The 27637-nt window shown below is 41.5% G+C and overlaps 1 protein-coding gene and 1 long non-coding RNA gene across 9 annotated transcripts in view; one reads left to right on the top strand and one right to left on the bottom strand.

The window, feature by feature from the left end:
- Positions 1–18703, bottom strand: part of TM6SF1 (transmembrane 6 superfamily member 1) — a 28050-nt gene extending 9347 nt beyond the window's left edge. For 4 of the 8 annotated variants that reach the window (XM_081290989.1, XM_081290991.1, XM_081290992.1 and 1 more), the window contains exons 1-9: positions 18011–18254; positions 14128–14231; positions 11829–11926; positions 8408–8511; positions 6780–6862; positions 6030–6151; positions 2731–2835; positions 642–734; positions 327–446 (exon numbers count right to left, since the gene is read on the bottom strand). In XM_081290989.1, the coding sequence (XP_081147115.1) occupies positions 327–446; positions 642–734; positions 2731–2835; positions 6030–6151; positions 6780–6862; positions 8408–8511; positions 11829–11926; positions 14128–14231; positions 18011–18102 (921 nt within the window). In that variant the 5' untranslated portion in view covers positions 18103–18254. The other 4 variants (XM_081290995.1, XM_081290990.1, XM_081290994.1 and 1 more) reach the window with 4 other exon arrangements.
- Positions 5048–27433, top strand: LOC308647112. Its single transcript, XR_014021592.1, has 6 exons — positions 5048–5176; positions 7122–7205; positions 12031–12256; positions 13175–13312; positions 15807–15930; positions 26162–27433. It is a non-coding gene; the product is annotated as an uncharacterized lncRNA (long non-coding RNA).
- Positions 27434–27637: the final 204 nt, after the last annotated feature.

Below are 27637 nucleotides of genomic sequence, written 5' to 3'. Positions count from 1 at the left end.
TCTCAATTCCTTTTCAATAGCCATGATATTCAGAGATTGGAAACAGTCCTATAAAAACAGTAGTGCTACTTGCTGGGTATGTGAACTTGGGCAAATTATGTAATGTCACTTAACCTCAGGTTCCTTATCTGTATAACTAGAAAAATCTACCAGATAGTTATTGTTTAAGTAAAATGTATATAAAGAAATGTCTTCCAAAGAATTGTAAAACAAAAGACAACATGTCTCATAGGTATTTCTTACTCTAAACACTGAACAGAGATAGTTTTTATATATATTCAATAATGATAGCTATATCACCACTCAGAAGAAAATATTCTTAGTACCTGAGCGAGGCCTCCAGCATGAATCAGTGTTATGTCAGGCATCCAGGAACACCCAGGAACCACTAAGCCATAAAGTGCAATCACAAAGTAAGGGACAGAATAAAACATATATGCCAGCATCTGTATTGAATGGAGAAATAAATAACATCAGCAAATTAATAGCTTAGCCTAAACAAAAAGTACAAAAACAAATAACATTTTTCAGGATAAAATCCTAAATTCAGTTTTCTCTTTAGGGCCACATTTTCCCATTTAAAAAAAAAAGAATTTAACTTTTAAACTTTTAAAAATTCTTAGGCTTCATAACTACTTGACCTGAATTTTAGGATAAGCAGCAGGATCCTTTAGGTAGGGCTCTTGAAATTGTGCATACGATCGGCAGAGTTCAGCTGGGCAATCCAAAGCAATCTAAGAACAAAAATGAATTTATCATAAAGATACAATCACTTCTGGTTTGTAGGTTTGCTGATAAGGCTAATGTGCCAGGTTTAGTCACAAGCTGCTATTTAACAAAAACTGCATTGTAGAGGTTCATCAATGAAAGAAAAAAAGGAAATATTCTGCAGATTTATCTAAGGAAATTAAACAGAGGTTAATAGTGAAGTAGGAAATGGAAACAAATGTTCTATTCTTGGGTATCTTTCAAATATTCATAGTTTAAGTATGTAAGTTTGGCTAGCCAAAGCACAGCTTGCTTTAGATTTAGTTTCACTTCTCCTGGGAATAACTAGCCAACTAGTCCCTACAGGAAGAAAAGTAGATTTCTATACCAAATTCATCTTACTATGCTCTCCAAGATTCAAAAATAACATCCTCCTCTCTCCACTGCCTCACAGAGTACAGTAAAGGATAATGATTTAAAAGCAGGATCCTCTTGTCTGAAGCTACCTCCTGTATCTACTTTGAAAGAGATCAGAAATGATTTAGTCTCAACAGAGTAAACTCTAGGCCACAAAACAGACAAAAGTCTCTTTGGCATACTACTGAGTCTGCTGAGTCACCTTCCCTCTCAGGTACCATTCCTCATATCCTTGGCCATAAATTAAATGTCCCAACATGTAGAACACAAGCCAATGTCAGGACTGGTCAAAATGGGTCCCAACCCAAAACCCATCTGCGAAACCCCCACTTACCACACATACACATCCATGCATTTTTCTAACATGCAGAGGGAAGTGGATATGGTCTTGCAAGAATACAACTGGGTCATGTTATTTCTTTTTGTCTCTACTTTGAGAAATATACAGCAAACTAACCAAAGAAAAGTTTCAGTGGTCTGAAAAGTTTTCAGTGGCCTATGACCTTGCCTTTGTTTCCCTTCCCTGTGTCTCTCCTCTTAACCAAATCCTCCAGGAAGATTCTGACAATCCATAAACAGAGACAACTCAAAATAGCTTCTTACTGTGAACCCTCAGTGACCATACAGGCCCCTTTTAGCCCAAGGACCGCAAAAAAATGGAAAAGCTGCTTCAGTTTACACTTGCCGCTCTGTTCCCTGACTATTCTAAGCTGAATATAGTTAATTCTGAGCTGCTTAAATTTTTTTCTGCTAAGAATAAATTATGAAACAGAGCATTGTGAAGGATCACTGATCAATTAAAACAGAGAAGTCATTTATTGATGCTTACTTTTTATACATAGTAACTCTACCAAGAGTTTAATGTGCATTATCTTACTTAATATTTAAAACAATACTGTAAGGTAGGTAGTTTCATTTTAGAGGAAAAAATTGAGGTCAAAGAAAATTTTTCTAAGGCCATAGAGCTATAGGAAATGGCCAAGATTCCAAACTCCAAAGCTTATAGGTCTTTTTCTTATCCTTCATATTATAAAAATTATAAAGGGAAAGTTGAAAAAAATGAAATGTCCACATGCCCTTAATGTTTATCATGCACATCAATACACAGACTCTGAACCTGGACCTGGTTTGCTCAACACTATTCTTACCAGTGAGAAATTCACATGACCCTACATAGATTTGAATTGTTTATTTTGAATTTGAATTCTTACTCAGTCCCATTGCCCCTTCTCTTGAGATGCTCTGTGTGACAGCTAGATGAGTCTTAGGATATCATCCTTGCCAAATATATTTACATTTAAATCAGAAACATCAAAGGAACCAAGAAAATTGAATTCTAATGGCTAAAATAAGGTAAGGAAGATACTTTTGGATGAAGCTTGACCTAGGGACCTAAAAGAGGTGGTATGAAACAACACAAGATGAGTCACCCCTTGAGATCAAAGGCTTGAGGGTGAGAGACCAGCATGAAGTAGGTCCAGAATTCCAGGCTCTAACAGGAAAAAATTGTTTGTTTGCTAAGAAGTCTGATTAAAAAAAAAAAAAATTCAGGAGTTTTGGAAGCATTAATAGGATAATAACGTTGTTTTGATCTCTTATGCTTACCAAGCCTCTGAACAAGCAAAATACAGTTGCCAGGAGGAGACACATGACCAACATTAAATCCAGTGGTCTTCTCAACAGGTCCTTTGCTTGGGCTTCTTGTACAACCTAAAATAGAGTTTTATCTAAACAGCAAGCCCAAAGTGCCAAAGAAGAATCTCAGATCTCCTTAAACACTGAATGCCATGATGATGGATGACAGAATTTTGAAGATTCACAATTCATATCATATACCACTTGCCATGGAACTTTAGGAGAGTCATCCCCACTCCTTCTGTGAAATGAAGAGATGAGACCAGGTGATCTTGAAGGGCCTTTCCAGCTCTGTTAGTCCAGATTTTTTTCTTTTCTTTTTTTTTTTTTTAATTTTTTTATAGTTGTAGATGGACAGCATGCCTTTATTTTGTTTCTTTTTTTAATATTTATTTTTTAGTTGTAGTTGGACACAATCCCGTTATTTCACTTATTTATTTTTATGTGATGTTAAGGATCTAACCCAGTGCCTCACACATGCTAGGCAAGTGCTCTGCCACTGAGCTACAGCCTCAGCGCCCCCGATTTTTTTTTTTTTTTTTAGTTTTTTAGGTGGACACAATATCTTTATTTTATTTTTATGTGGTGCTGAGGATCAAACCCAGTGCCTCGCGCATGCCAGGCCAGTGTGCTACCACTTGAGCCACATCCCCAGCCCCCAGATTTTTTCTTGAAATGATATTTTCATGATTTATTTAAAAGATACACTCATTTGAAAACTAAGAAAATATTAATAAATAAACCATGAACTAGTCATATCACTTTTTTAGTCACATATTTACATTTGTATTCATTTACATGTATACATATTCATATAAAACCTATTTTGGGGCAAGGGAGATGGGATTTAATCCAGGATCATTTTACCACTGAGATCAATCCCCAGCACTTTTTCTTCTTAATATATTTTTTAGTTGTAGGTGGACATAATACCTTTCTTTTATTGTTTTTATGTGGTGCTGAGGATCAACCCCAGTGCCACACATATGCCAGGAAACCACTCTACCACTGAGCTACAACCCCAGCACTTTTTTTTTTTAATTTTTTTTTTTTTAAGAGAGTGAGAGAGGAGAGAGAGAGAGAGAGGGAATTTTCAATATTTATTTTTTAGTTCTCGGCGGACACAACATCTTTGTTGGTATGTGGTGCTGAGGATCGAACCCGGGTCGCACGCATGCCAGGCGAGCGCGCTACCGCTTGAGCCACATCCCCAGCCCCCCAGCACTTTTTTTTTAATTTTGAGATAGGGTTTCACTAAGTTGCTGAAGCTAGCCTCAAACTTTTGATCCTCCTATCTCAGCCTCTCGAGTCACTGGGATTACAGACATGGACAGCTAAAATCTGTATTTTCACAAAATTAGAACATAATATATAAACAATTTTGCAGTCTCTTTTCACTCAACAACTACCTATATAATAAGCATTTTCCTGCATTATTAAAAGTTCCAAAACTTAATACCATATGGGAACACACTTTAGCTATTCTCCCACTGTTGGACATTTACATATTTTTCACTGTCAAATTTAATGTGATGGTGAACAATTTTGTACATAAATCTTTGTCATCTTTTTTGCTTGCGGCACTAGGGATTGAACGGGTGCTCCACTACTGAGCTATAAAACCCAGCTTTTTTATTTTTTATTTTGAGGCAGGGTCTTACTACATTGCCCAGGCTGGTCTTTAACTTGCACTCCTCCTGCCTTAGTCCCCTATGCAGCAGGAATTATAGGTGTGCACCAGCACACCCAGCTGTACATAAAAATCTTTGACAGCGTTTCTTTAATGAATTTTTTAGGATAGGTCACTGACTATTCAATTTTTAGGTTGAAGGATTGTTAAGTTTATAAACTTAGGTTCTTGTTAGCACTGTATGATGGATGCATTTGGTCCATCACTGTGTTTTAGCATCAAAAATAATAATTAAAGGTTCTGTGGGTCTTATGATTATTCTGATGGTATACTGACATGGTGCCTCTGAAAGCAGGGAAGTCAGGGCTAAAGCCAGGATTGCTATTTACTTTTTCTTTTTAACAACTACCTCATTCCTCAAAGGGATGTAAAAGCACCAGTGTACCAGCCTGAGTTTAACACAGCAGGTGTCTAAATGTTTACAAATGAAGTGTGTTTGTAGGTTTAAATGTATTTTAACACTGTGGGTTTAGCTCAATGGTAGAGTAGATACTTAGCATACAGGAGACTATAGGTTCAATCCCCAGCATAAAGGAAAAAAATAATAATTTTATTGAGTTCTATTATAAATGTTTTTGTACGCCGGATGTGGTGGTACAATCCTGTAATCCCAGTGGCATAGGTTGCTGAGGCAGGAGGATCAGAAGTTCAAAGCCAGCCTCAGCAACTTAGCAAGGCCCTGTCTCAAAATAAAAAACAAAAAGGGTTTGGGATATGACTCAGCAGGTAAGCACCCCTGGGTTCAACCTCCAGTACCATCCCTAAAAAGGGGGGGGTTGTAAAATAAATAACCATTATTCTGATAATTATATTATCATATGATTTATATTTGCATTTATATGCTTTATTTAAAGGATCTTGTCTAAAGATCTAATACCTGGGGCTAGGGTTGTAGCTCAGTGGTAGAGTGCTTGCCTAGCATATGTGAGGCACTGGGTTCAATTCTCAGCACCACATATAAATAAATAAAATAAGGGTCCATTGCCAACTAAAAAATATTTTCTTAAAAAAATATCTAATACCTGTAAATGGAAAAGAAACTTAGAAAGATGTTACTAGGTTAGATATTAAGACTTTTAACAGAGTACCTGCCAGGTCAGTATTATTTCACCTTGCCCACTTTGGCTGTGAATAGAAGGGAGGTATCTCAGAAGAGGTCCTATAGCCAATCTCCATGTGCCTGGATTTCTTGGGAATCAGACCCTGTGGCTATGTGGACTACCTTGAATAGCAGTAGCTCTCCAACCTCCTTGTGGGCCAATAAATGCACAGCTTCCAGGTACTCAAACCCAAGCCATTAATAACTTCAGACAAAGTACACATGTGAACCTCGCTTAACACATTAATGCAGAATCTAATAAAGTTCCAAAAGCATGGCCTGTCTAATAGAAGTTGGTGTATTCAGACAGAAGCCAACCAGCCTGGTCACATCAGCGGAAATGTAAACAAATGCTACACAATCAACAGAGTCACACTGATTGATGCCTCGCCTCAGATGCTCCAGTCCTTAGAGGTATAATTCAATTCAGTGACCAGTGGACATTTGAAAACAGGTTACGTTTAAATTTAATAAAATCACCTTTGAGGGATAATTATAATTTTCCGATGGCTGATTATAGATTCTGAAACCAGCCCAGACAGGAAGACAAGCGTATGGTATGCTTAAGAAAAATGCAGGGCAAATCCTTGTTCCATACTTCCCTATTTAAAAGAGAAGAAAGAGAAATTCAAATGTTTACCCAAAGCATATCTAACCACAAGTAATATTTAGGATACCTCCCCATCTCAAATCATCTAAAATTTTTCTATGGATCAGACATCATATTTAAAGAGATGAAGAAGAAAAGGTGAATTTAAAATGTAGATGTTAATGGGCATATCCTGTCAACAATATTAAAAAGTATATGTAATATACCATCCTGGTTTCCGGCATGCATGATAACTTTTTACCAATTTCCAAATACATTTGTTGAGTTCTCATTGTGTGTCAAGAGTTTTATATATATATATATATAGCAAATAATTGTAACAAGTATTTGCACACTAAATGTTGCCACAAATGCTGGAGTCAGCCTCTCTATCCTTCAAAAAGTTAGGAATCTGTGTTACTTAACTGTCATAATTGTTCAATGCGCTCTTCTGAAAACTGCTTAAAGGCACTTCTTAAAAGTCAAGATTACAGAAAGGAACAGGAATAATTTTACAGAACAGGTTTTTTATAATCTTGAAATCTCTTAGTTCTCTAATAACCAAAATAATCTACATATTGTTTTTAAAAATCTCCATTATTGCAGAAAAGGAAAGTGAATTTTAAGATAAAGTTTCTTACCTACAATGTTTCCAGGCACAAAAACAACAATACTCATTATAATGGATCCTACCCAATATAGGCCAATGGTTCTATAACTTTCCCTGTAACAAACAAAAAAAAAATCTTGACTTAGCACACTTGTCTTAGAGTATTATTAGAAAAGACTATCCTCAATATTATGTTTTATTCTAACTAGTACATGAATCAAGAGTAATAAATCAAACAAAAGGAATCGTAGCAATCAAACATCATCTCCATATGTAATACACTACAGAACCTTCTTTGTATCCCTTTGAATAAGAAATTATTCTTACTACTTCAGTCTGCTGTTAAATTACAATGTATTCATCACTGTCACAGAACTCCCTGTTAGATGTAAAAGAGCATGAAAAGGAAGAGAAAGTTCAAAGAAGAAAAGAAACTGGATCCATATTTTAAATCATTGTAAGTATGAGTAACAATATAAAACGCACTTTCCCTTGGCAACAGAGTTTTGCCCGAAGCCCCAAAAGTAGAGGTAGTGCATGACACATTCCATGTTTTAAAGGAGCTGCTAGACATATACCCACAATCTTCAATGTTGGATTATTGGTTGAAATGTTCCTTCAACTGATAACCCAATAACTCAACTTCATACAATAAAGGAGGCTATGGAAAGCTCAAAAGAAGATTCTCTGAAGGGTACAGAAGTGGAGAACACTATGTGCTTTCTGCCCTATCCCAGTCCCAAGCCAAATGCAGCCAACCCCATGAGGACCTTTCACAATGACTTGTATTGTCCATAAAGGAACAAACAAGAATTAGCTGGAGCTATCCTCGAGTGTATGATGAGAAAGGGGGAACAGCCAATCAAGCATCACTTCAACCTTAGATGGGGCAGAAATGCATGACTTTCTCTAACCTGGAGCCAAGGGAAAGCCTGGGAAGGTAGCTTGGCTGGAGCCATCTTGAAAGAAGCCTCCCCAAAGAGTGTGCCTTGTGGGATATGGAAAGAAGCTATGGGTAAACTGTCACAGACAGGAGAGTCAAATTCAGCCAGACAGCATTGCTTACTTCAGGAACTAGAACGATGCAGAGGTTCTTGCCATAGTGGTCTCCAAAGAGCCCATATAGGTGTCCCACAAGACACAGCATTTCATGGTAGAAAACACTAGTACCCAGAACACAGCAACTGTCACATAAGACTCCCCCTCTTTCTTTAATCCTACGGACATACACTCCCAGAGTAGGCAGCCACAGAGAGTTGAAAAGGACTATGACAAATTCCCAAGGCTGGGTGAAGGTCCCCAAATCTCACAACTACACCTGGCAGTGGGGAAAAGCTTTAAAATGAGATTGAAGTTTTGAATCAGAATGTGCTGAGCTTGAATTCCTGAAAATGAGACTTGTTCTTATTAGAAAATATGATCAGAAAGCTAAAAGTTAGACTGCCTGAGCTTCACTAGGGTGGGGAAGCAATCCCAGGACACATTAAAAAAAGGCAGTGGTACAAGGAAAATAAAGCCACATTGGACATGTACCTGCAGAACTTATATTCAGGTCCAAATGTACCTGACTGTATTTGCTTCTCTAAATATATGTTCCTTACATACCTATTTATCTTTGCTAAGAGAGCAAAGGCACACACAGCAGGAAAACAGACTTACTCCCAAGCTATGGCTGCCACCATCACTAGGTACATCAGATAATGAGCAGATCCATCCCAGTAGCAGATCATGTGCCCATAGGCAGTATTCAGATATGGTTCACCCTAAAGAAAACATTAAAAAGTCCATTTTAAATACTCAGTTAAATGCTGAACCCCAGACCTCTTTTGCAAGTAAAATAAAACAGCAGAACTACTTGGTATTAGTCTTCTAGAATGAAACTATTCCTACTCAATTGGTAGGAACTTGAAAATATAACTTTATCCTGTAGCTGCCAAAACTAGGGACTGCCACAAGAGTTTAAAAAAAAAAAAAAAAGTTCTATGACAGATGAACATACATCAATACAAAGGCAGATGGCAGTGTGAGCCATCCTGGCTGCATGGCCAACTCACTGAAGCCAGAGGTACTTGACTATGGCCAGAGGGGTAGCCAAGACCCTGCTTACTGGCTGGCATTATCATACTAATCCCATGGCTGGCTGGGATGGTCATAGAGAGAGAAACTCATGCCCCTCTTACTTCCAGCGAGACAACACTGAACTCATAGCTTCCCACCAACCTTTCATTCAACCCTCCCATCAGCCCTATGGTATGGACACAACTAATTCCATTTCACAGGGGGGAAACAGGCTTTAAGAGGTTACAAGACTTGCCTGTAGTCGTGAAGTGAGTATATAGCAGAAACTGTACTCCCAAGAAGACTCATACTTCTGAGAAATTTTTAATTTTAGGAATTTTACAAAGATGAGATTATATAATAAACCACATTTCCCTTGTCCAGGTGGCTACTACAATATCACTGTCAAATATGCCTGGTTTTTACTGTCTTTCTGCCTCCACTTTCTTTTTTTCCTTTCTTCTCCCATGTGCATGTTCTCATGGCTTGTTTCATGTTTCCCTAATATGCCTTAAGTCTTTAATAATTTTATTTATTTATTTTTTTTTTTTGCGGTACTGGGAATTGAACCCAGGATCTCACACAAGACAGACAAGTGCTCTGCCACTGAGCCTTAAGTCCTTTCTACAATAAGAAGAGTGCAGATCAGTCAGCTAACCAAGCCAGGCATTCTCTCAAGCTTCACGCTTCCCTGGGACAAAGGAATGCTCTATCATCTTTCCCCACAAATCAAAATCGTATCAGAGGAGGAAACATCACCAAAATTATACTTCCGCACTACTGCCTGGCCCACATAATTTCTCTCTATATCATGCCCTGACTAGATAATTAATACCATTTCATTTCATGGTTTCAATCATTCACACCTACATACCTGGCTCCCAGAGACAGTGCAGGCCTATCCTGGTGGCTGGATGGACATCTTTAGCAGAATGGTTCATGAGCCCTTCAAATTCATTGGAACTCCTCCAATTCATCAGTTTCTCCCCTCAGCCAGCACCCCACCTCACCTCTATGTTAACAGCAATGCACTCAACTTCCCAGGTCAAAACAACAGGATCTCGATATTCATTCATTCATTCATTTATTCTCTCTCTCTCCCTCCCCCCTCCCCCACCCCCATCTTTTCTTTTCCTAATTCCTTGCTCTCCTACAGTCTTGGCAAATCCTATCAATTTTCTCTCTCTGGTGTCATCCCACGCAATCCTTTCTCTTCATTTCAGCCCAGTCAAGCCTCTGTGTCCCTTCCTGAACCACTGCTACATTTCCAAATGATCTCCCTGTCTCTCCCCTCCTTCTCAGCCAACACTGCTGTTGGATGAAGAGTCATGTAGCCTGACTCTTGGCATGTCACTCTGCTCTAAAACTGTTCAAAGCGTGTTACTGCCTACAGGAAAAGCCCCATCCCCTCTATACATCTTCCATGTCTCCAGAGTCTGGCCTATGACCTTACTACTATTCCATCCAAATTCCTCTTCTCATGCCCCATCTGCCCCAATGCTTACCACCCTCATCAGCTTGACCTCTAACCTTTTGGTCAGCCACCCCCCTCCTGAAGCCTTCCTCTTCTGGACTTAGTGGCCTGGCTCTCTGGGTTTCTCTTATGTCTCTTTCTACCTGTCACAATTCACTTCAGAGGCTCCTACTCTCCTGGCCCCAGTTTCCAAAGTTCTGACCTTAGCTGCCTTCTCTCCACATCTCCCAGATAAGTTCCTCTCTTTTCAGATCTGCTGGTACCAACTATATTTAGATAGCCCCCACATCTGCCAAGATGTCCCTCAAGCAACTGAAACTCCACATGTCCTCAATGAATTCAGCACCATCCCTGCAAACCTGTACCCAGGAGAAGACACATGGTATTTCTCTCTAAGTCTTTACCCAAGTAGTTCTTTCTCCTTAAAATGCCTTCCCATCTCTCTGGGCCATCCAAAAGTTTCTCATCCTCTCCCATGGACATTTTAAAAATAGGTATAACAATGTCACCAACTTGATAAGGCCTTCCCTGGCTATTTCCATGGTTAGGTCCTCTGTGCCTCAGATAAGCCTCTATCACTGCACCTAGGACAATCCCCAATACCCAATGAGCCCCTGGACAGTAGGAAGCAGATCTTGTGACCCAAGTCTACTTCAACAGAAGCCTCTGATGTACTAACACCAGCATTCTTCCAAATTCTAAAGCAGGAACCAGGAAGTCATCTTGGGCCTTACCCCCACTTCACCCACAACTTGTCACCAAGTCCTATTCATTCCAGCCAAATGCTCTGAAGTTTACCCCCTCCCTATTTCCCAGGTGCTGCCTTTGTTTGACCACCTTCACATCTTGCTGCCTCAGAAGAAATCTTACTGGTGTTCCAGCTCATGACATTGACCCTTCCCCATAATCCCATCCTTCCCAAAGCTGACTGCCTTCTTCCCTAATTTAAAATTTCACTTCATGAACAGGATAACACCCAAACCCCCTTAGGTGGCATACAAAGCCCCCCATTATTTGAAACAGATGAAGACTATGCTTTTGGCCCTGCTTATTGACCTTGAGTTAGTCACTCACCCTCTCTGGGGCTGGATCTAGTCCACCATAAAATAAAATAGGACTAGCTCCCTCAAGTGCCATGATTTGGTTGGAGGTGGGGTAAATCATCATAATCAAATCACTTAAGTGCCTCAGTGTTTGGTACCTTGCAAATTTGAGACCAGTTTGCACTTTCTGAGATTAATATATTAACAGACACACAAAAACTAAATTCATCTACAGTTCCTCTTTTAAAGGGAAAAGATAAATCATGTGGTGGGTCAGGAATGAGGGAAGAGTTATGAGAGCAGAACATTTGAAGAAATTGCCTCCCAATTCCCATGATCTCAACTTATCCTTCAGCTTCACTTACCATGTGAGCAAAGCCTAAATCTATGATAGGAAATGATGCAATGTATCAGACCTGTTTACAGTAAATGAGAGGACTGAATGATGTGGCCCAGGTTGCTGACCATTTGGTTTAAGCCTCACAATCACTAAGCAATTCCGTACCTCTCGAAGGTAATGTGTCATGAACCCGTCAATGATGCCATCTTGTTCCAGTCCTATGATGAGGTTCACCACGCTGGTAAATCCAAAAACTGCATACACTAGGTCAAAGAAAGCAGCAGTTTAAAAAGCAGTAGTGCAGAAAATAATTACTAAGAGCTTGGCATTTGCTAAGAATAAATGGAATGTTTCTGATGTTTTCCAGAAAATGCTGGGGACACTTGTCAACACAGACCAGCAGACCACACCTGTCTTTTACAATCTCCCCATGCCCGCCCAAGAACTCTTGCTGACAGAGCACGAATCATCGGGATGAAGAATGACAAAGCTACCACTGATTCATCCCACCTATGCAGCAGGAACAAAGGCAATAACGGAGTGGCTAAAGAAGCAAACCAGTGACCGCCAGATTTAAGATAATAACAGAAGAGGTGAATCATCTCAATGATTATCACACAGGCTAACTCACAGTGTGTCCCAGGTGTTTGCCTATTTCATAATGGTGATGCCAAGGAGATAGGTGGCTGATGTGCAAATAACAATATCTTTAAGAAAATAGGCCAGTGATTTCAAAAAATGAATACTTATGAGACAGTATAATTGAACATGAAAGAAGGAGAGCTGTCATATCTTAGAGAATCTTATTAATAATGAGTTGTATGAAACTCCCAAATGGGCTTAAAACTACAAGCAACAAATAAGCCAAGGAATAGTACTTCTTAAACAGTAGGAGACAAATGCCGCATGTTTTAGTCTGTCAAAAAAGCTGCCTCCCTCAATACTGGGGATGGAATCCAGGGGTGCTCTACCACCTAACATCATTTGCATTTTCAGACAGGGTCCCACTAAGTTGCACAGGCTGGCCTCCAACTTGCAAGCTGTAAAGAGCCAAGAACAGAGGGCAGAGAGTACAGGAGAATGGGGGAGATATCAGTAAGTTAAGTGTGGGCTCCATGGGGTGTGAATGGAGAGGAGACAGCAGCAAGAGTCTAGTCTGGGAAAGGGAAGCTCTGGGAACAGATCAGAGCAAGTGGAGCAGTGCAAGGGAAAGGCCATGGACTTTGATATCAGACTGGCCTAGCTCATCTACCAACCAGCCATAAAACCTTAGGCAACTAACATAATTTCTCTAAGCTTCAGAGTTTTTTATATATGAATTGGGGAAAACAAGTCACTCACAATTCTTCTGACCCACCTTTGCCAAGGCCTGCTGTGGACAGAGAATATTCCCCATGCCTATGATGATGGGCTCAGCCATATGGCCTGCTTTGGCCAGCAGAATATAGATGGAAGTGACAGTAGTCACCTCCAAGTCAAGGCCTTAAGGGACATCACTTTCTTTCCACTAGCCCCTCTCAGCCTCCATATCTGCCATGAGGCTGGCACGGCCTGGGAAGCTACTGATCCAAGAACAAGGAGACACATGGAAAAACCCTGAATTCAACCCACAGCCTGAAGCATAGTGACCCCAGCCAACTCACAGACATGTAAGCAAGGAAAAAAAAAAGGTTTGTTGTTGTATGACACTGATATTTGGGGAGTGTTTGATATCAGCATTACTGAAGCAGAAACTAAACAAATAAGAAGCCAAGCACAGGAAGCACTCAGAGGCCATTAACAGCTTTGCTTGAGGCAGCATCCACAATGAAAGAGCCTGGGCTTTGGGGTCAGTGCAGTTCTCACTAGCCTATGTGACCCTGACCATATTTCAAACACCTCTGAGCTAGCATCTTCATTTGCAAGTGGAAGGATGTTTGTTGTAAGGATTAAATAAAATAATACTGCTACTGTGCTCTGAGCCTTCCCAGGTATGCTGTAGGTGCTCAATCAATAGCATTTTTGTTTATTTAACATGCATATGTTTGTCAGGCATTGATCTAAGCACGTTACAAATATTACCTTATTTAATGTTTTACATACCCCCATGGTAGGTATTATTATTTTCTTTTTCATACAAATGTGCAGACTGAGGCACTGAATAGCTAAGTTCCACTCCAGGCAAAGGGGACTACAAGGACCAGGTTGAAGATAGGAAGGTCCAGCAAGGTGAGAGGTAGGAGCATGTTGAGGGGTCAGAGGGTAAAGAACAGAGGCAAGTCTGGCCCTGGCAGTATCTTTCTACCAGGGAGGCCATAGCTTATGAGAGAGGCCATAGCTTAAAGGAAAGGCCACACTGTCTGTCCTAAAACACCCTTGCACTTTAAGCCACTGTTACCAGTGGGCCCAGAGTTTTCACAACCAATGAAGAACATGTAACTTGAGAGTGAAGTATTATTATCAAGTGGACACAATGGAGACATACCATAGAACAGCGGGTCCCGGGGCGGTTTTCTTTTGACGAGAACACGAGACAACAGGGCTACCAGGAGCAGGATAAGGGCAGCAACCCCTACAATTGTCCAGGAACTGCAACAACCAGAACAGGGAGGTGGTCACTTATCAAAATAAACACAATTGTGCCTGGAATTTCCTGCCCATTGAATGCATTGCTCCCAGCACTACATAATTCATACATAATTCTGCCTCTGCCTACAGCTCAGGCCCTATGCAGTTTATTTGCCTCTGGGCCAAAACCCTATGGCTTTCAGGGAACACAGCCCATAGGCTCTCATTCTCCTTTCTTCCCACCTGTCTCACTTTCACAAGATGTATCTGGAGCTGCTCTGCCCTATTCTACCCTGTCCCTGAGATGGTTATTGCCCTGATTCCTATTCTTCCCACCCTTTCCCCTGGCATCTGACAGGCCTAACCACTAAATCAGCCACCTCCCTCAGGGCCAGCCAGAAATCCTCAGACTGAGCTCCAGGGAACATACAGGCATTATGACTACACACACATTTCAGGGGGACAAGGCATATTGTGCACTCCTTTATGGCAGGTACTGCTGCAGTCCTGGGGGTACTGGATAAACGCAAAAGAAGCCCTAATCTATGTGCAGGGACCCATCTCAATAGAATCTTGAGTCATGTCCAACAAGGTCACCTCTAATTCTAAGGAGACACTCTCCCTCCTGCATCCCAGCACTGATAGCGCTTCCAGTTATAGATAAAGAACCACCTAGCCACTCCAATAGCCTGCTACACCAGAACCCTCTTACAGTCCCTTAGAGCTGCTACAAGCTCCACTCCTCAATTGACACCCCTCCACACCACCACAGCCCAACATTAGAACCTTCGGATAACATTCACCATATGCCCCTGGGAAAGAGGAAGTGGATTATGAAGAGAGGTAAGAGGAATGGATTGATAGACTGAAGGATGAATAGATAACCAGTTTTATGAAAAGAAAATGATGACTGTGCCAGTATGCATGTGAAAAACAAAACAGGAGGTTTCTGATGGTGCACATCAGTGGATACTCCAAGTTCCTCCAAAAGGTATGAGTTGAAGGAGGAGGAAGCTGATATGGGTCAAGAACATGATGCTGGATAGTGAAGAGGGAAAAGGCTGGTGTGCTATATAAGCTGCAAAGTGTTTTAACAATGAGCAGCCTGAGGCAGGTGATTAGCAGACAACCCTCTTCCCTGATCTGACCAAGGGCCCAAACTCAATGCCTGCATAATCACATGGCTGGTGCTCTTCTGGAGAATGAGAAGCAGTGTAACTGGTTCACAGCATCCTCTCATACTCTCCACCTCTAGAGGAGGAGGAAAGAATAAAGGAAACTGGAGCAGCAGATCATCTCTGCCTAGCAGCACTGTCCCCAAAGACCCTCTTCTGACAGCTAAGTGCAGTATCTGCTCAAAACAGGCAGAAACAGGTCCAAAAAGAACTCTGGGGGATGGATAAGAGCTGCAACTAACCCAAAGGTGAAAGGGTTGTTAGTCTTGAGGGTAGGATGGTCAATGACACCCATCTATGAATAGATGTCTACAGAGAGGGGGCATGTATGGATGAGAATGAGCAAAGTGTGTGTGTGAGAGAAAGAGAGAGACCCCAATTCTTTCCTGAACCTTAACTATTTCCTTTTTCTATTTCTCAGACTTTCATTCCCACCAGAAATGAAGGAAGCTCAAGTTAACAAAGTCAAGCATCACTGTAAAGCTCCTGTGCACAAGACACTGAGCTGGGCAGGACAACACTAAGGTGAACTGTACCCTGGGAAGGTAAACTCTGACCACAAAAAAGAAACACTTAAGGGAAAGGTGCAGTTAAGGGACCAGGTGGGCTCAAAGCAGAGAAAAATCTTTCACTTGGAAGAAGGGTCTACTACAAAAGGAAGCAGAATCTTACTCTGGGCCACAGAGCCCGGGTGTGCTTCAACATTCAACAATAGGGAGGAAAGAGAGGGTACAGCGTGAGCAGGGGCAAGGTATAAGGGCGTTCAAGGGGCAAAGACAGTCTGGTGAGGCTGAAGCACTATCTAGGTGAGCTGGAGGTGAAGGCTGAGCCTCAGAGATATACAGAGGGCTGTGGGGAGGGGAGGATGCCTTTGCCACAGTCCAGTAATAGACAGCCAGCCCCAAGGAGAACTGAAAGGAGGGAATGAACACTAGACTAGCCCTGAACTTGTGGGGAAGGAGATAGAAGAAAGGGATTGGAGAAAGAAGAGCCAGGGGTCAAAGGCCATGGGATTTTAACCTGCAAGAAAAGAAGGATAGTTGGAACTTATTATTGAAAACACTGTAGGACTTAACAATGTGATCAATAATGCACAGTGATATATAATTCAGTCTGTATTCAGTAAGTGCCATTTCCATTTTCCCTGTGGCTGAGACCCAAACCTCAGGGTTGTCCTCAAATCCTCTCTTTACTTCTATGCAATCCTTCTGCAGCAGGCAGCTCTCCCTCTGAATTTCCACCACACCCATTCACTTCCTTTCCCAACTTTGCTCATTGTTCCCCTGCCTGCAAGGATTTATCCCCACATCTTGCTGTAGCTAAAGTGTCACCTTCTCCATGAAGCCTTCCCTAACCACCAGCCCCCTCTTAACCATCCTAGTTTATTGTCATGATAGCATGTTACTGTTTATATATTTGTTGATGTCTCTTTCAATACATGCCACCCAACTTTTTCTTGCCTATTCATAGCTATGTCCCCAGCACAAAGCACACAGGTATTCACTGCACTGGAACTGTCCATAGGCTATTTCAGAAGCACAGGGTCCCTGTGTACTATATGGATAGGCACATAACCCAGAGCTGCTTCTTCCAGAAGATGCCTTGGGTCAGATCAAGGGCAGACACCACCAGTGCCCAATGAGTGAGTGCTCCATTCAGGTGCTGTCTGGATAAGGTGACCACAGAAGCGAGAAAGAAGTCACTACCCTATGTGCAGACATTTGTCTGCTACTTGGAAGTCTGGAGGGGGTTCGCAGGGTACAGACTGATGCAATTTCCTTAGCACCAACTGCTGTGAGAAACAGAGCAGGTTACTTCCTCCTCCCCCCTCCCCACAGCAACCAAAATCATCAGGCACGAAGGCTGGCTCCTTTCCATTGCCCTCCCAGGCCTTCAGCTGCCCATGGGGGAAGGTAATCCCTTCAGAGAAGTGGGAGGCAGAGCTTTGATCCAAAGCTTGTGCTGCCTCCTTCAGTCCCACCCATATCCTTAGCATTGAACTGCCCTGCCTCTACTCCCCGCCCCCATCTTATCTTCCATTCATAATGCCCCTTCACAGTTCTCACTGGATCTCAACAGGATGCAAATTTAGTCCATTTGACAGACCAGAGTACTGAGGCCAGGCTACCCCATTAGTGGCAAGGCCAGTCCTAGAACTAGGGCTATTTCTGCTAGTCATTTACAACAGCTTCTAAAATTAAGAAATGGTAAGTATGTGAAAGTCCTTACATGGAAACATTTTTGTGAAATGGGAACGTAATAAGACACACGCAAGATACCATGGCCAAGCTCGTTGTTTCCGTGTTTGTTCTGCTGACCACTGGCCCTGAGCTCCTTAAGGGCAGGAGAATTGCCCAACTGACCTCTATAACCCCGGCACGGTGTGACACAGAGCGGGCGCCCAGCACTTGGTCCCTAATTGCACAGATCTGGGCAAAGGCCCCGCCAGTGCGATCCTCGGGGGTTTCTCCCGCTCTACCCCGGAGGGCAGAACCCCTGGGGCGGGCGCAACTCTGCCCAGCAGCCTGCGGTCCAAGACCCATTCGAAAAGTTGCCGAGTCTCCCGCGTAAGGACCTGACTCTCGTCGCCCCCCGACGCGCCCCCAGCCGCGTCCGCTCACTTACTCCTGGTGGGCCGCCAGGTGGTTGAAGATGTAGGTGACCGGGATGGCTGAGAGGGACAGCACGAACACCGTGGTGGCCGCAGAGGCACTCATCGCCGCCGCCGAGCCGCTCGCCCTTCACCGCATCCCTCCAGGCGCCCCGCCCCGGCTTCCGGCGGCGCCCGCGCCCCTCGGCGTCGGCCCTTGCAGACGCCCGCCCCGCGCCAGGCACCGCGCCCTGCCGCACCGCACCCTCAGCGGTCCCCTCCGCGGACCTGCAGTGTACCCGGCGCCCAGAAGCTCCGGCCGGGATGTGCTGGGCTGCGGCGCAGTCTGGGGAGGCGTCTTCGCTATGCTCCTGCCAGGGCTCAGCGGCTAGTGGGACCGCGTTGAGAGCAGCGACACCCGCCGCCGGGGACAGGTGACCCTGGTGGGGCCACTGACTCTGCGAGAAGGCAGCGGACCGGGCTAGGGGCGCTTTCCCCAGCCCTGGGCACAGCGGGAGCTGGTCATCCAGGAGTTGGAGCGACGCTGGACTGAGCTGGGGGCCAGCGGTGGGTGGAGCCAGGCCCCAGGGTGTCAGAGAGGGCAGGGCCCGCAAGACAGTCCACGGGGAAGCCCACGGCCCAGAGACCAGGAGGAGCAAATACTCTGGAATCGTGGAACTACTCTGCCCAATAGCTTTCAGCCGGCCACAAGCACAGCTCCTGTGCAGAGTGGAATCTCTGCTTTAAATCCTGGATGCCCACTCATCAGCTGTTGACCTTTATCAAGTTACTTAACCTCTCTGTGTCTTTTTCCTATCTGTGAAATGTTGATAACCTGCTCCATGGTGTGATTTTTGGAATAACGGAGTTAAATGTGTAAAGTGCTTACCCTGCACTGCTCAGCGTGCTCCCTTCTCCTGCAATCCCCCTGCCCCCAACCACCACCACTTTTTTTTCTTTTTTAATTAAAATTGACCCTGTAAAAAATGTCAAGACTTAAGAGACTAGAGCAACATATATCTAGTAAATGTCCCTGGAAACCAGATTAGGACCAGCTAGCCTTCACTAGGCCCTGCATGGTATAAAGACTGGAAGACAAGGTCTCTCCTCAGAATATTGTCATATGCTTACTGATTAAGGAGAATAATGAATACTTTTGTTCTGACTGACTGCTTTCTGTAGATGGTGGTAGGTCAGAAAGCCTCCAGGGGCTAACCCTGGATTGGCCCAAGGCTGGGGAAGGGTTAAGAACCAAGTTTTAGAGGGAGAACATCTCAACCATGGAAGGATATAATGGCAGGTCTTATGTCCTTAAAATTGATAGAGAACTCAAGAAGCCATTTGGCTCATTTTAGACATGAGGAAAATGAGTCACAAAGAGGTTATGACCTACTCCAGGGCTATTCAACTTTTCAAAAGCCAGCTCTCCTCTTCCCCTGACTTAGCTCTTTTAAAAGTCTTCTCCAGCTCTGAGCACATAATGATAAAATCTTGGCCCAAACTGTGACATATCCACATTTTCTTCAAGAGATATCGTTACCTGTAACCTGGACATCACCCTCAGTGAATGATCTTTTTAGATCATCATTGTCTAATGAAAATATACACCATAACTGTGAACCCCATGTATACTTTAAATTCTCTAATAGCCACATTAAAAAGAATCAGATGGAATTCCATTTTAGTAATATATTTTATTTTGCTCAATGTATCCGAAAAGATCATTTCAAAAAGTCATCAATATGAAATATATTGAGACTAATGAGACTTTTTTCATTCTATGTCTTTGAACTCCTTGGTGTATTTGACACAGCACATCTCAGTTCAGACTAGCCACATTTCAAGTACTCAACCAAGTGGCTAGTGGCTTCTTGATTAGACATTGCAGTTCTAGATGTCCTCCTAACATATTGACCTGACTTTAATCATGCTCTCTGCTACACTATAAGGATAAGTGTGAGGGATGGGGTTGTGGCTCAGTGATAGAGCATTTGCCTCACATGTGTAAGGCACTGGGTTCAATATTCGGCACCACATATAAATAAATGAATAAAATAAAGGTCCATCAATAACTAAAAAAGTTTTTTTAAAAAAAATGAATGCAAGCTGGGCAAGGTGGTGCTCACCTGTAATCCCAGCAACTCAGGAAGCTGAGGCAAGTTGATCACAAGTTCACGGACAGTCTCAGCAACTTAGTGAAGCCCTAAGCAACTTAGACTCTGTCTCAAAACAAAAAAGGGCCTGGGATGTGGCTCAGTGGTAAGGGGCCCCTGTGTTCAATCCCCAGTACAAAAAAAGTGGGAGTGATAAAAATCACTAATCAATTTATTTGTTCAACAGACATCTTCTGGGAGTCTACCTGTTTCCACTATTCTAAGAGGACATACAAAGATGAGTTACAAATTGCCTAAGAAAATAACAGTCTAGTGTGAGAGAAAGACATGAGAATATTCACCATACAATAAAATAAAAGACAGGTACAGATTACTATAGGAATTAACCAATTCTGTCTGGATGAGCCCAGAAAAGCTTCAAAGAAGAGGTGAGACTTTTTTAAACCAGACTTGAAGAATAAGCAGAAGCTGGCCAAGTAGATGAGGAAGAGATGAGTTTTCCAGACAATGGAGACAGCACATGTTAAAGGCAGAAAAAAATGTTCAAGAGAGCAAATCACATCATGAACTGCAAGTAGTTTGGTTGGAAATACTGACATATAGGATGGGAAGGGACATGAGGTGAGGATGGAGAGGCGATTAGGAGCTCCATCTCAGAGAACTTTAAGTTTAGGAAACCATTTTAGATTTTCTAAGAGGGATGAGGGGCTGATCTTTCAAGTTCTGCCTTTAAAGCAGCTGGTATGAACCATGGCCTACAAGGAAGAAAGACAAGAAGCAGGAAAAAAAAAATTAGGAAGCCACTACAGTTGTTCTTGGAAGATATAATAGGACCTAAACCAAAGCAATGGCAATAAGTAAGAAGAGAGGAGACAGATGTGAAATATCTGAAAGGAACTGGAGAAAAATGGGAAGAAGACATTAGAGATGAGTTTGGTTTTGAACATGTTGAATTTTCAGTATCCATGGAGCTTCCAAGGAGGAGCTGTCCCATAGGCAATTGGGGGAGTGTTAGTTTGTGGCGCCAAGAGAGGCATAGGCTACAGATACAGGTTTGGGGATCAACATCTACCCATTTCTTTGATTTGATTTAAAGAAATAGATCAAAGAGAATGAACAGGAGTCATTTGAGAGGGGTTGGTGAGAATTGCCACCAGTAAAGTAGCCCTTCGGTATCTGATAGAAACATCCAACATCCCAGCACTTGGGGTTGCTCCCTAAGAGCCTATTAGGGACCCAAATTTTTCATATATTGTGATATGCATATTGAAAATTATGAGACTTTTGTTTTGGATGGCTTCTCTTAGTGCTAAAAATATGAGTGGCCAGAATCCTTGTAGTTATTGAGAAAAGTTTTTCATAGGAATGTTCCTTGGGTTTGTGGATAGGTCATAAATCCAGTGAATATAAACTCCTTCTATAACAGTATAGTACACTATAGATTAAAAAGCAATTCCATTGACATTATCTCCTGTAATCCTCACAACACCTGAGGAATACTGACCCCTTAATGAATGAAGAAATTGGTGCTCAAAGAAGTTGACTGAGGGGTTGGGGCTGGGGCTGAAAGGTAGAGCGCTTGCCTAGCATGTGCGAGGCCCTGGGTTCAAGCCTCAGCACCACATTAAAATAAATAAATAAAATAAAGGTATCACATCCAACTACAACTAAAAAAATTAAAAATATTTTTTAAAAAAGAAGTTGACTGACTTGCTCAAGGTCAAAGAGCTAAGGAAAAAAAAAAAGGAATACTTGAATCCAAGTCTCCTGACTTGGAATCATTTGTACTCATGGTACCACTGTGACCAGCAACTGCTGTGCTTGGCACCTTAGGAAATGGCGGGTAGGGGCTGGGGATGTGACTTTGTTGTGGAGTGCTTGCCTTGCACGCACAAGACCATGGGTTCACGTCTTAGATTTGCCTAGTTGACTCATTGCTCAGGAGGTCTGGAGGTCTGCTTATATATGGTTTTTTATAAAGACATTCAGACAATGAAGATGTTTGGCTTTTTATTTTTTTGTGTGTGTGCACAGCAATCTCACATGCCATTGAGTCTAATATTATAACATAAACAATCATCAAATTTAACTCCAAGCAAAATCAGAAACATAGGAAATAATTGATTAGTGAGGAATTAAATTATAAAGAACCCCCTCACACTGTGCCTGTTTCTTCTATGGAGGGAAAGTGAAAGCAGAACGTTGAAGAACTTGGTCACATGAGAAATAGGAACTAACAAAGTGTGTTGCTGGGTATGGACAAAGTAGCTCAGATGCGTGGTCTTCTGGAAAATAAACGTCAGCCCACTTTGTCCTCTTTAATACCCTCAGCCCTAGGGCCTTCTCTCTCTTCCTCTCTTCACATGATTCATTTCTACTTTTTATCCTTCTGATACAAGTTCTGTGTTCATATGAAAGCCCACATGTTATGGATGAATGTTCTAGAGGCAATCAGACTGTTCTAAGGGGGTATATAGGGACAAAACAAATGACCTGAGAGTGACCAGGCCAAGGATGACTGATGGTATGTCACTAGTATCATGTCTGAAGAAGGGAGCAGGGAAGGGCCAGCCCACTCCACCAAAAATAATAATAATAATAATGCTACTGGAAAAATCTCTCCATGCATGGGTCTTCCTGACTCTTTTCACTAACCATGAATGGGCTGCAATTATTTTTTTAAAACATTTTTAGTTGTCAATGGACCTTTATTTTATTTATTTTTTTATGTGGTGCTGAGAATCAAACCAGTGCCTCACACATGCTAGGCAAGCACTCTGCCACTGAGCCACAACCCCAGCCTGTGCTGCAATCATAAACATAGATTTTATGCTGGGGGCGGGGCGCGGGAGGTTGCAGGGGGAGTAAATGTACTATGTGTGCAGCTCCAACACAATGCAGGCACAGAAGATATGTGCATTAATATTAACTGCAGGGGGGAAAATGAGAGAGGAGGAAACCAAGTAGAAGGAGAAAGGAGGGAAAGAAAAATAAGGAGGGGGAAGAAAGGAGTGCTATAGGAAAAAAGAGTAATAAGAGAATAAAACAAAAGAAAAAGTAAAGTTAATGCGTAAAATGTTTTTCAAAGGTCCTGTGCAGTTGCCAGAGGAGGTCTGCAATTTTGTCCTGAGTTACCTAGCAACCAAAGCTAGAAGGAAAACATAATCAGTTATAGCATTTATAGTGTCCATAAGATTAAAAACAGAGCAGTTGCTCGGAAAAACTCTCCTCTGGCTCCTCTTAAAGGGAACACCGTATCATAAAGTCTTTCCTCAGCAACATTCCTACATAAATATAGAATTAAATTCTGAACAGTTGTCCTCCAGTACATCTTCAATGCAGGTGACTGGCATATTGCCAAATGCCACTCAGTACACTCACTTCCTCAAAATAGTTTCATGGAGAAAAGAACTCCCTGAAGATTGGGCTTTGTTCAGTGATTTTATAAGATCTGGACAGGAATGGAAGATACCTTCTGGGCACTCATACCATCACTTCCAGTCCAAGCCCAGGGCAGCATCACCAAGTGATTCTGGCTTTCTCCTGTTGAGGCATCATCTCCTAGTCCTTCCCCACAGGGAACACTAAAAATTTTCTTTTCACATGCCAACTTAAACCTATCTGACCACTCTGATAAAAGGGAATTGATGAATATCCTTCAAGCAATGCTCTATGAATATTATTTCATGTTAGAAAGTTTCAATACAAATGAGATAATAGAGAATTTGAGGTTGTGACAGATGACAAGAAAGAAGAAATGTTCTATGTTGATAAGTAAGGACAGACATTATAATGTGAGAAGTAGACAGATGGGAGAATAATTTCACATTCTGTATGAAAAGTGTGAGCTGGGACAAGGATTAAATCAAAATCCAAGGTTGCCATAATGTTCAAATTGCCTCTGAGGCATACAAAAAAGAGGATTTCATATATTCAGATGAATTAGACAGAAAAATTAGAGGACAGACTGAGAGCTTCCTACACACACACACACACACACACACTCACACACACACACACTTTCTCTCTACCCACCCCTTCTCTTCAAGAAGAAACAATATGACAATTGAAAAAGAAAAGGGTATTCTTAGTTGACCAAAAAGTTTGAAGGATATCCAGAATATTGTGATAACTGTTTTACTTTGGTAAGCCCAAAGGAGCCATGCCTCCCCAATCACTTGACTTTAGACTTGGCATATAACTTGTTTTTATACCAATGAGATATTACCACATTTAAACAGAAACTTATAAGTGTTTGTGCATTTGGGTTTGTTCTCTTGGAATGCTCCTGCTGTGAGGAAGCTCAAGCAGCCATGTAGAGAAACCAATATGGAGAACAGCCTCACTGACAGCCTCAGTGAAGTTCTCAGCTATTCACTAGCATCAATAATCAACCATAAGGGGAGGTTATTTTGAACCTCCCAGAAATCCCAACACTTAACACCACATGAAGCAAAAAAACTTCCTGGTGTCACACCCTTGTAATCCTAGAGACTAGGTTAGCTGAGGATCATAAGCTTGAAGTCAGCCTGGGCAATTTAGCAAGATCCTATCTCAAAAAAAAAAGGGGGGGGGAGGGGTTGGGGATATAGCTCAGTCAGTGAAGTGCCCCTAGGTTCAATCCCCAGTACCAATAAATAAATAAATAAATAAACAGACAAATAAAATGAAAAAATAAACAGAAAACATAAAAGAGGGGCTGGAGATGTGGCTCAAGTGGTAGCGCGCTCGCCTGGCATGCGTGTGGCCCGGGTTCGATCCTCAGCACCACATACAAACAAAGATGTTGTGTCCACCGAAAAAACTAAAAAATAAATAAAATTCTCTCTCTCTCTCTCTCTCTCTCTCTCTCTCTCTCTCTCTCTCTCTCTCTCTCTTTTAAAAAAAAAGAAAACATAAAAGAGTGGGGCGGTGGGGAGACTCAGAAATATGGCATCTGTCTCATTAGAGAAAATACCCAAGAAAATAACAGAATTTTTTTTTTGTACTGGTGATTGAACACAGGGGTACTCAATCACTTAGCCACATCCCCAGCCCTTTTTTGTATTTTATTTAGAGACAGGGTCTCATTGAATTGCTTAGGGCCTCACTAAATTGCTGAGACTAGCTTTGAACTCATGATCCTCCTGCCTTAGCCTCCCAAGCCACTAGGATTATAGGCATGCGCCACCACACCCAGCAACAGAACATTTTTGTAAACTTGAAGAAATTTGAATCTTCAAGACTGAAAAGGTCCAATGAACATAATTAAAGAAAAAAATACAAAATTTGACAACCAGCATTTCTAGTTCCCCTTGCTTTAGTCTACTAATTTCTTTATTTCATAGCATTTTTCTCCTGCTAGCATACTAATAATTTTCTTATGTATTATGCATATTAATTATAACCTGTCATCTCTGCTATGCTATAAGCTCCATGAGGGCAGGAATCTTTGTCTGATTTGTTCACTCATGAAGCCCAGTACTTTTTTTTTTTTTTCTTTTGGTTTTGAGTACTGGGGATTGAACCTAGGGGCAGTTTACCATTAAGCGACATCCCCATCCCTTTTTATTTTTTATTTTGAGACAGGGTATCACTAAGTTGCTTAAAGCCTTGCTAAACTGCTAAGGCTGGCCTCGAACTTGTGATCCTCCTATCTCAGCCCCCGAAGTCGCTGGGATTATAGGTGTTCACCTCTGTGCCCAGCTGAAACCCAGTACTTTGAACAGTGCCTGGTACCCAGTAATCATCACTAAAGATTTTCCAAATTGTATTTAAAATTTAGACACATCCTGGCAAAATTTCAAAATTCCAATCATAAACAGGAAATCCTCAAGTCTTTCCTATTTCCTATTAAAGAAAACAAGATACAGAATAGTCACACGCAACATTAGCAATATTGGATCCTGGAAACTAAGAGAAACATCTTCATAGTTAACAAAGAAACAAATCTTGGAACTAGAATTCTAAATCTTGCCAAACACCAGTTATTTATGAATGTAATAATGGGCATTTTCAGATATACTAGAACTCAGGATGTTAATTATCCATGCTCTATAGCAGAAAATAAAAGTTGTCACATTTATTTTCCAGCAAAAATTTTAAAAAGGTCCAAGAAAGAAGACAACATGGGATACAAGACACTGCAATCCCTCCCCTAAAGTGAAAGAATCCAACAAGAAATTCAGAGGATTCATTATATGAGGATGCTTGAAGGATCTTTTTGGACCAACAATTTAAATGACATAACAATTTACATTTGTTAATATTTTCTGTCTCCAATCACTCTAATTCCAGAGTCCATACCTACCCATTGAGTCAATGACTTCTTTTCTTTATTGTCAGTCTTTCCTACATTGTTGAATGGCAGAATTTCATAAAGTTGACTAAAGTGATATCAGAGAATGCTTTATTTACAAAAAAAGAATTTGATGGTCAAACCAAATAACAAATAAAGAGAAAAGTGACAAGGATATAGACATGATAAGTGCTTCAAAGAGGATGATTTGGATATCAACAGATCAATGGGAACTGAGGCTGTGGCTCAGTGGTAGTTCACTTGCCTCGCATGTGTGGGGCACTGGGTTCAATTCTCAGCACCACATGTAAATAAATAAAATAAAGATCTATCAACAAATAAATATAAATATATATAAACATTGTAATATAAATATATATTAGTTATATATATAAAATATATACATATATATTAGTTATATATAAAAAGATCAATGGGCCAGGATGGACTTTGGGCCTGATCCAGGGGGACTAATTTCATCATTGACCAGTTTATTAGCTTATATTTTGGAGGGTTGATGACTGTGGCTATTGTTTGTATCAGTTTACTTTTCTTAAACTGTGGGCTCTTGAATAATGAGTAATCAGACAGTAAGAATTCTATGTATGGCAATGGAATTTTATTTATCCATAAAGAAAAATGAAATTATGGAATTGGAGAACATTATGTGAAATGAAATAAGTAAAACTCAGAAGGACAGGGCCATGTGTTTACTGTCATATGTGGAAGCTCAAAAGGAAAAAATGAAAGGAAAGGTGGGGAGAATTCATGAAAATAGAAGGGAGATCAGTAGAGCAGAGTAAAGAGACCTGGAGGATGAGGGTAGGAAGAGAAAGGGGAAATACTGGGGAGTAATGTTGGCCAAATTATACTGTTATATTGTGTGCCTATATGTACACATAACAAAGCCCACCATTATGTATAACTATAATGCACCAATAAAAATATGGACAAAAAAGTGTTCTGTGTATTAGAATATTGACTATCACCTCCGTGCCTCTCTCGCTGTTTCACCACTTCCTTGACTCTAGTGTGGGCACAATATGGCTTAACAGCAGGAAGCAGAAAAGAGAAGTGGGAAAGGAGACATAGGATGAGGATTAAATAAGCTATATACCCTAACCAGCCTCCAAGTGCTGGAGAGCTAACTGAATCCACACCCAAATCATCAAATTTAAAATTCATTCATTCCACAGATATTTATTTATTGAGCAAATACAATGTGCTACCTCCTGTACTAAGAAGGATGGATATAGGGGTGGGGATGTGGC

Source organism: Spermophilus citellus (genome assembly GCF_964194105.1).
Source record: "Spermophilus citellus genome assembly, chromosome: 4".
NCBI classification, from domain to species: domain Eukaryota; kingdom Metazoa; phylum Chordata; class Mammalia; order Rodentia; family Sciuridae; genus Spermophilus; species Spermophilus citellus.
This window is presented reverse-complemented; position numbering and strand designations above follow the sequence as displayed.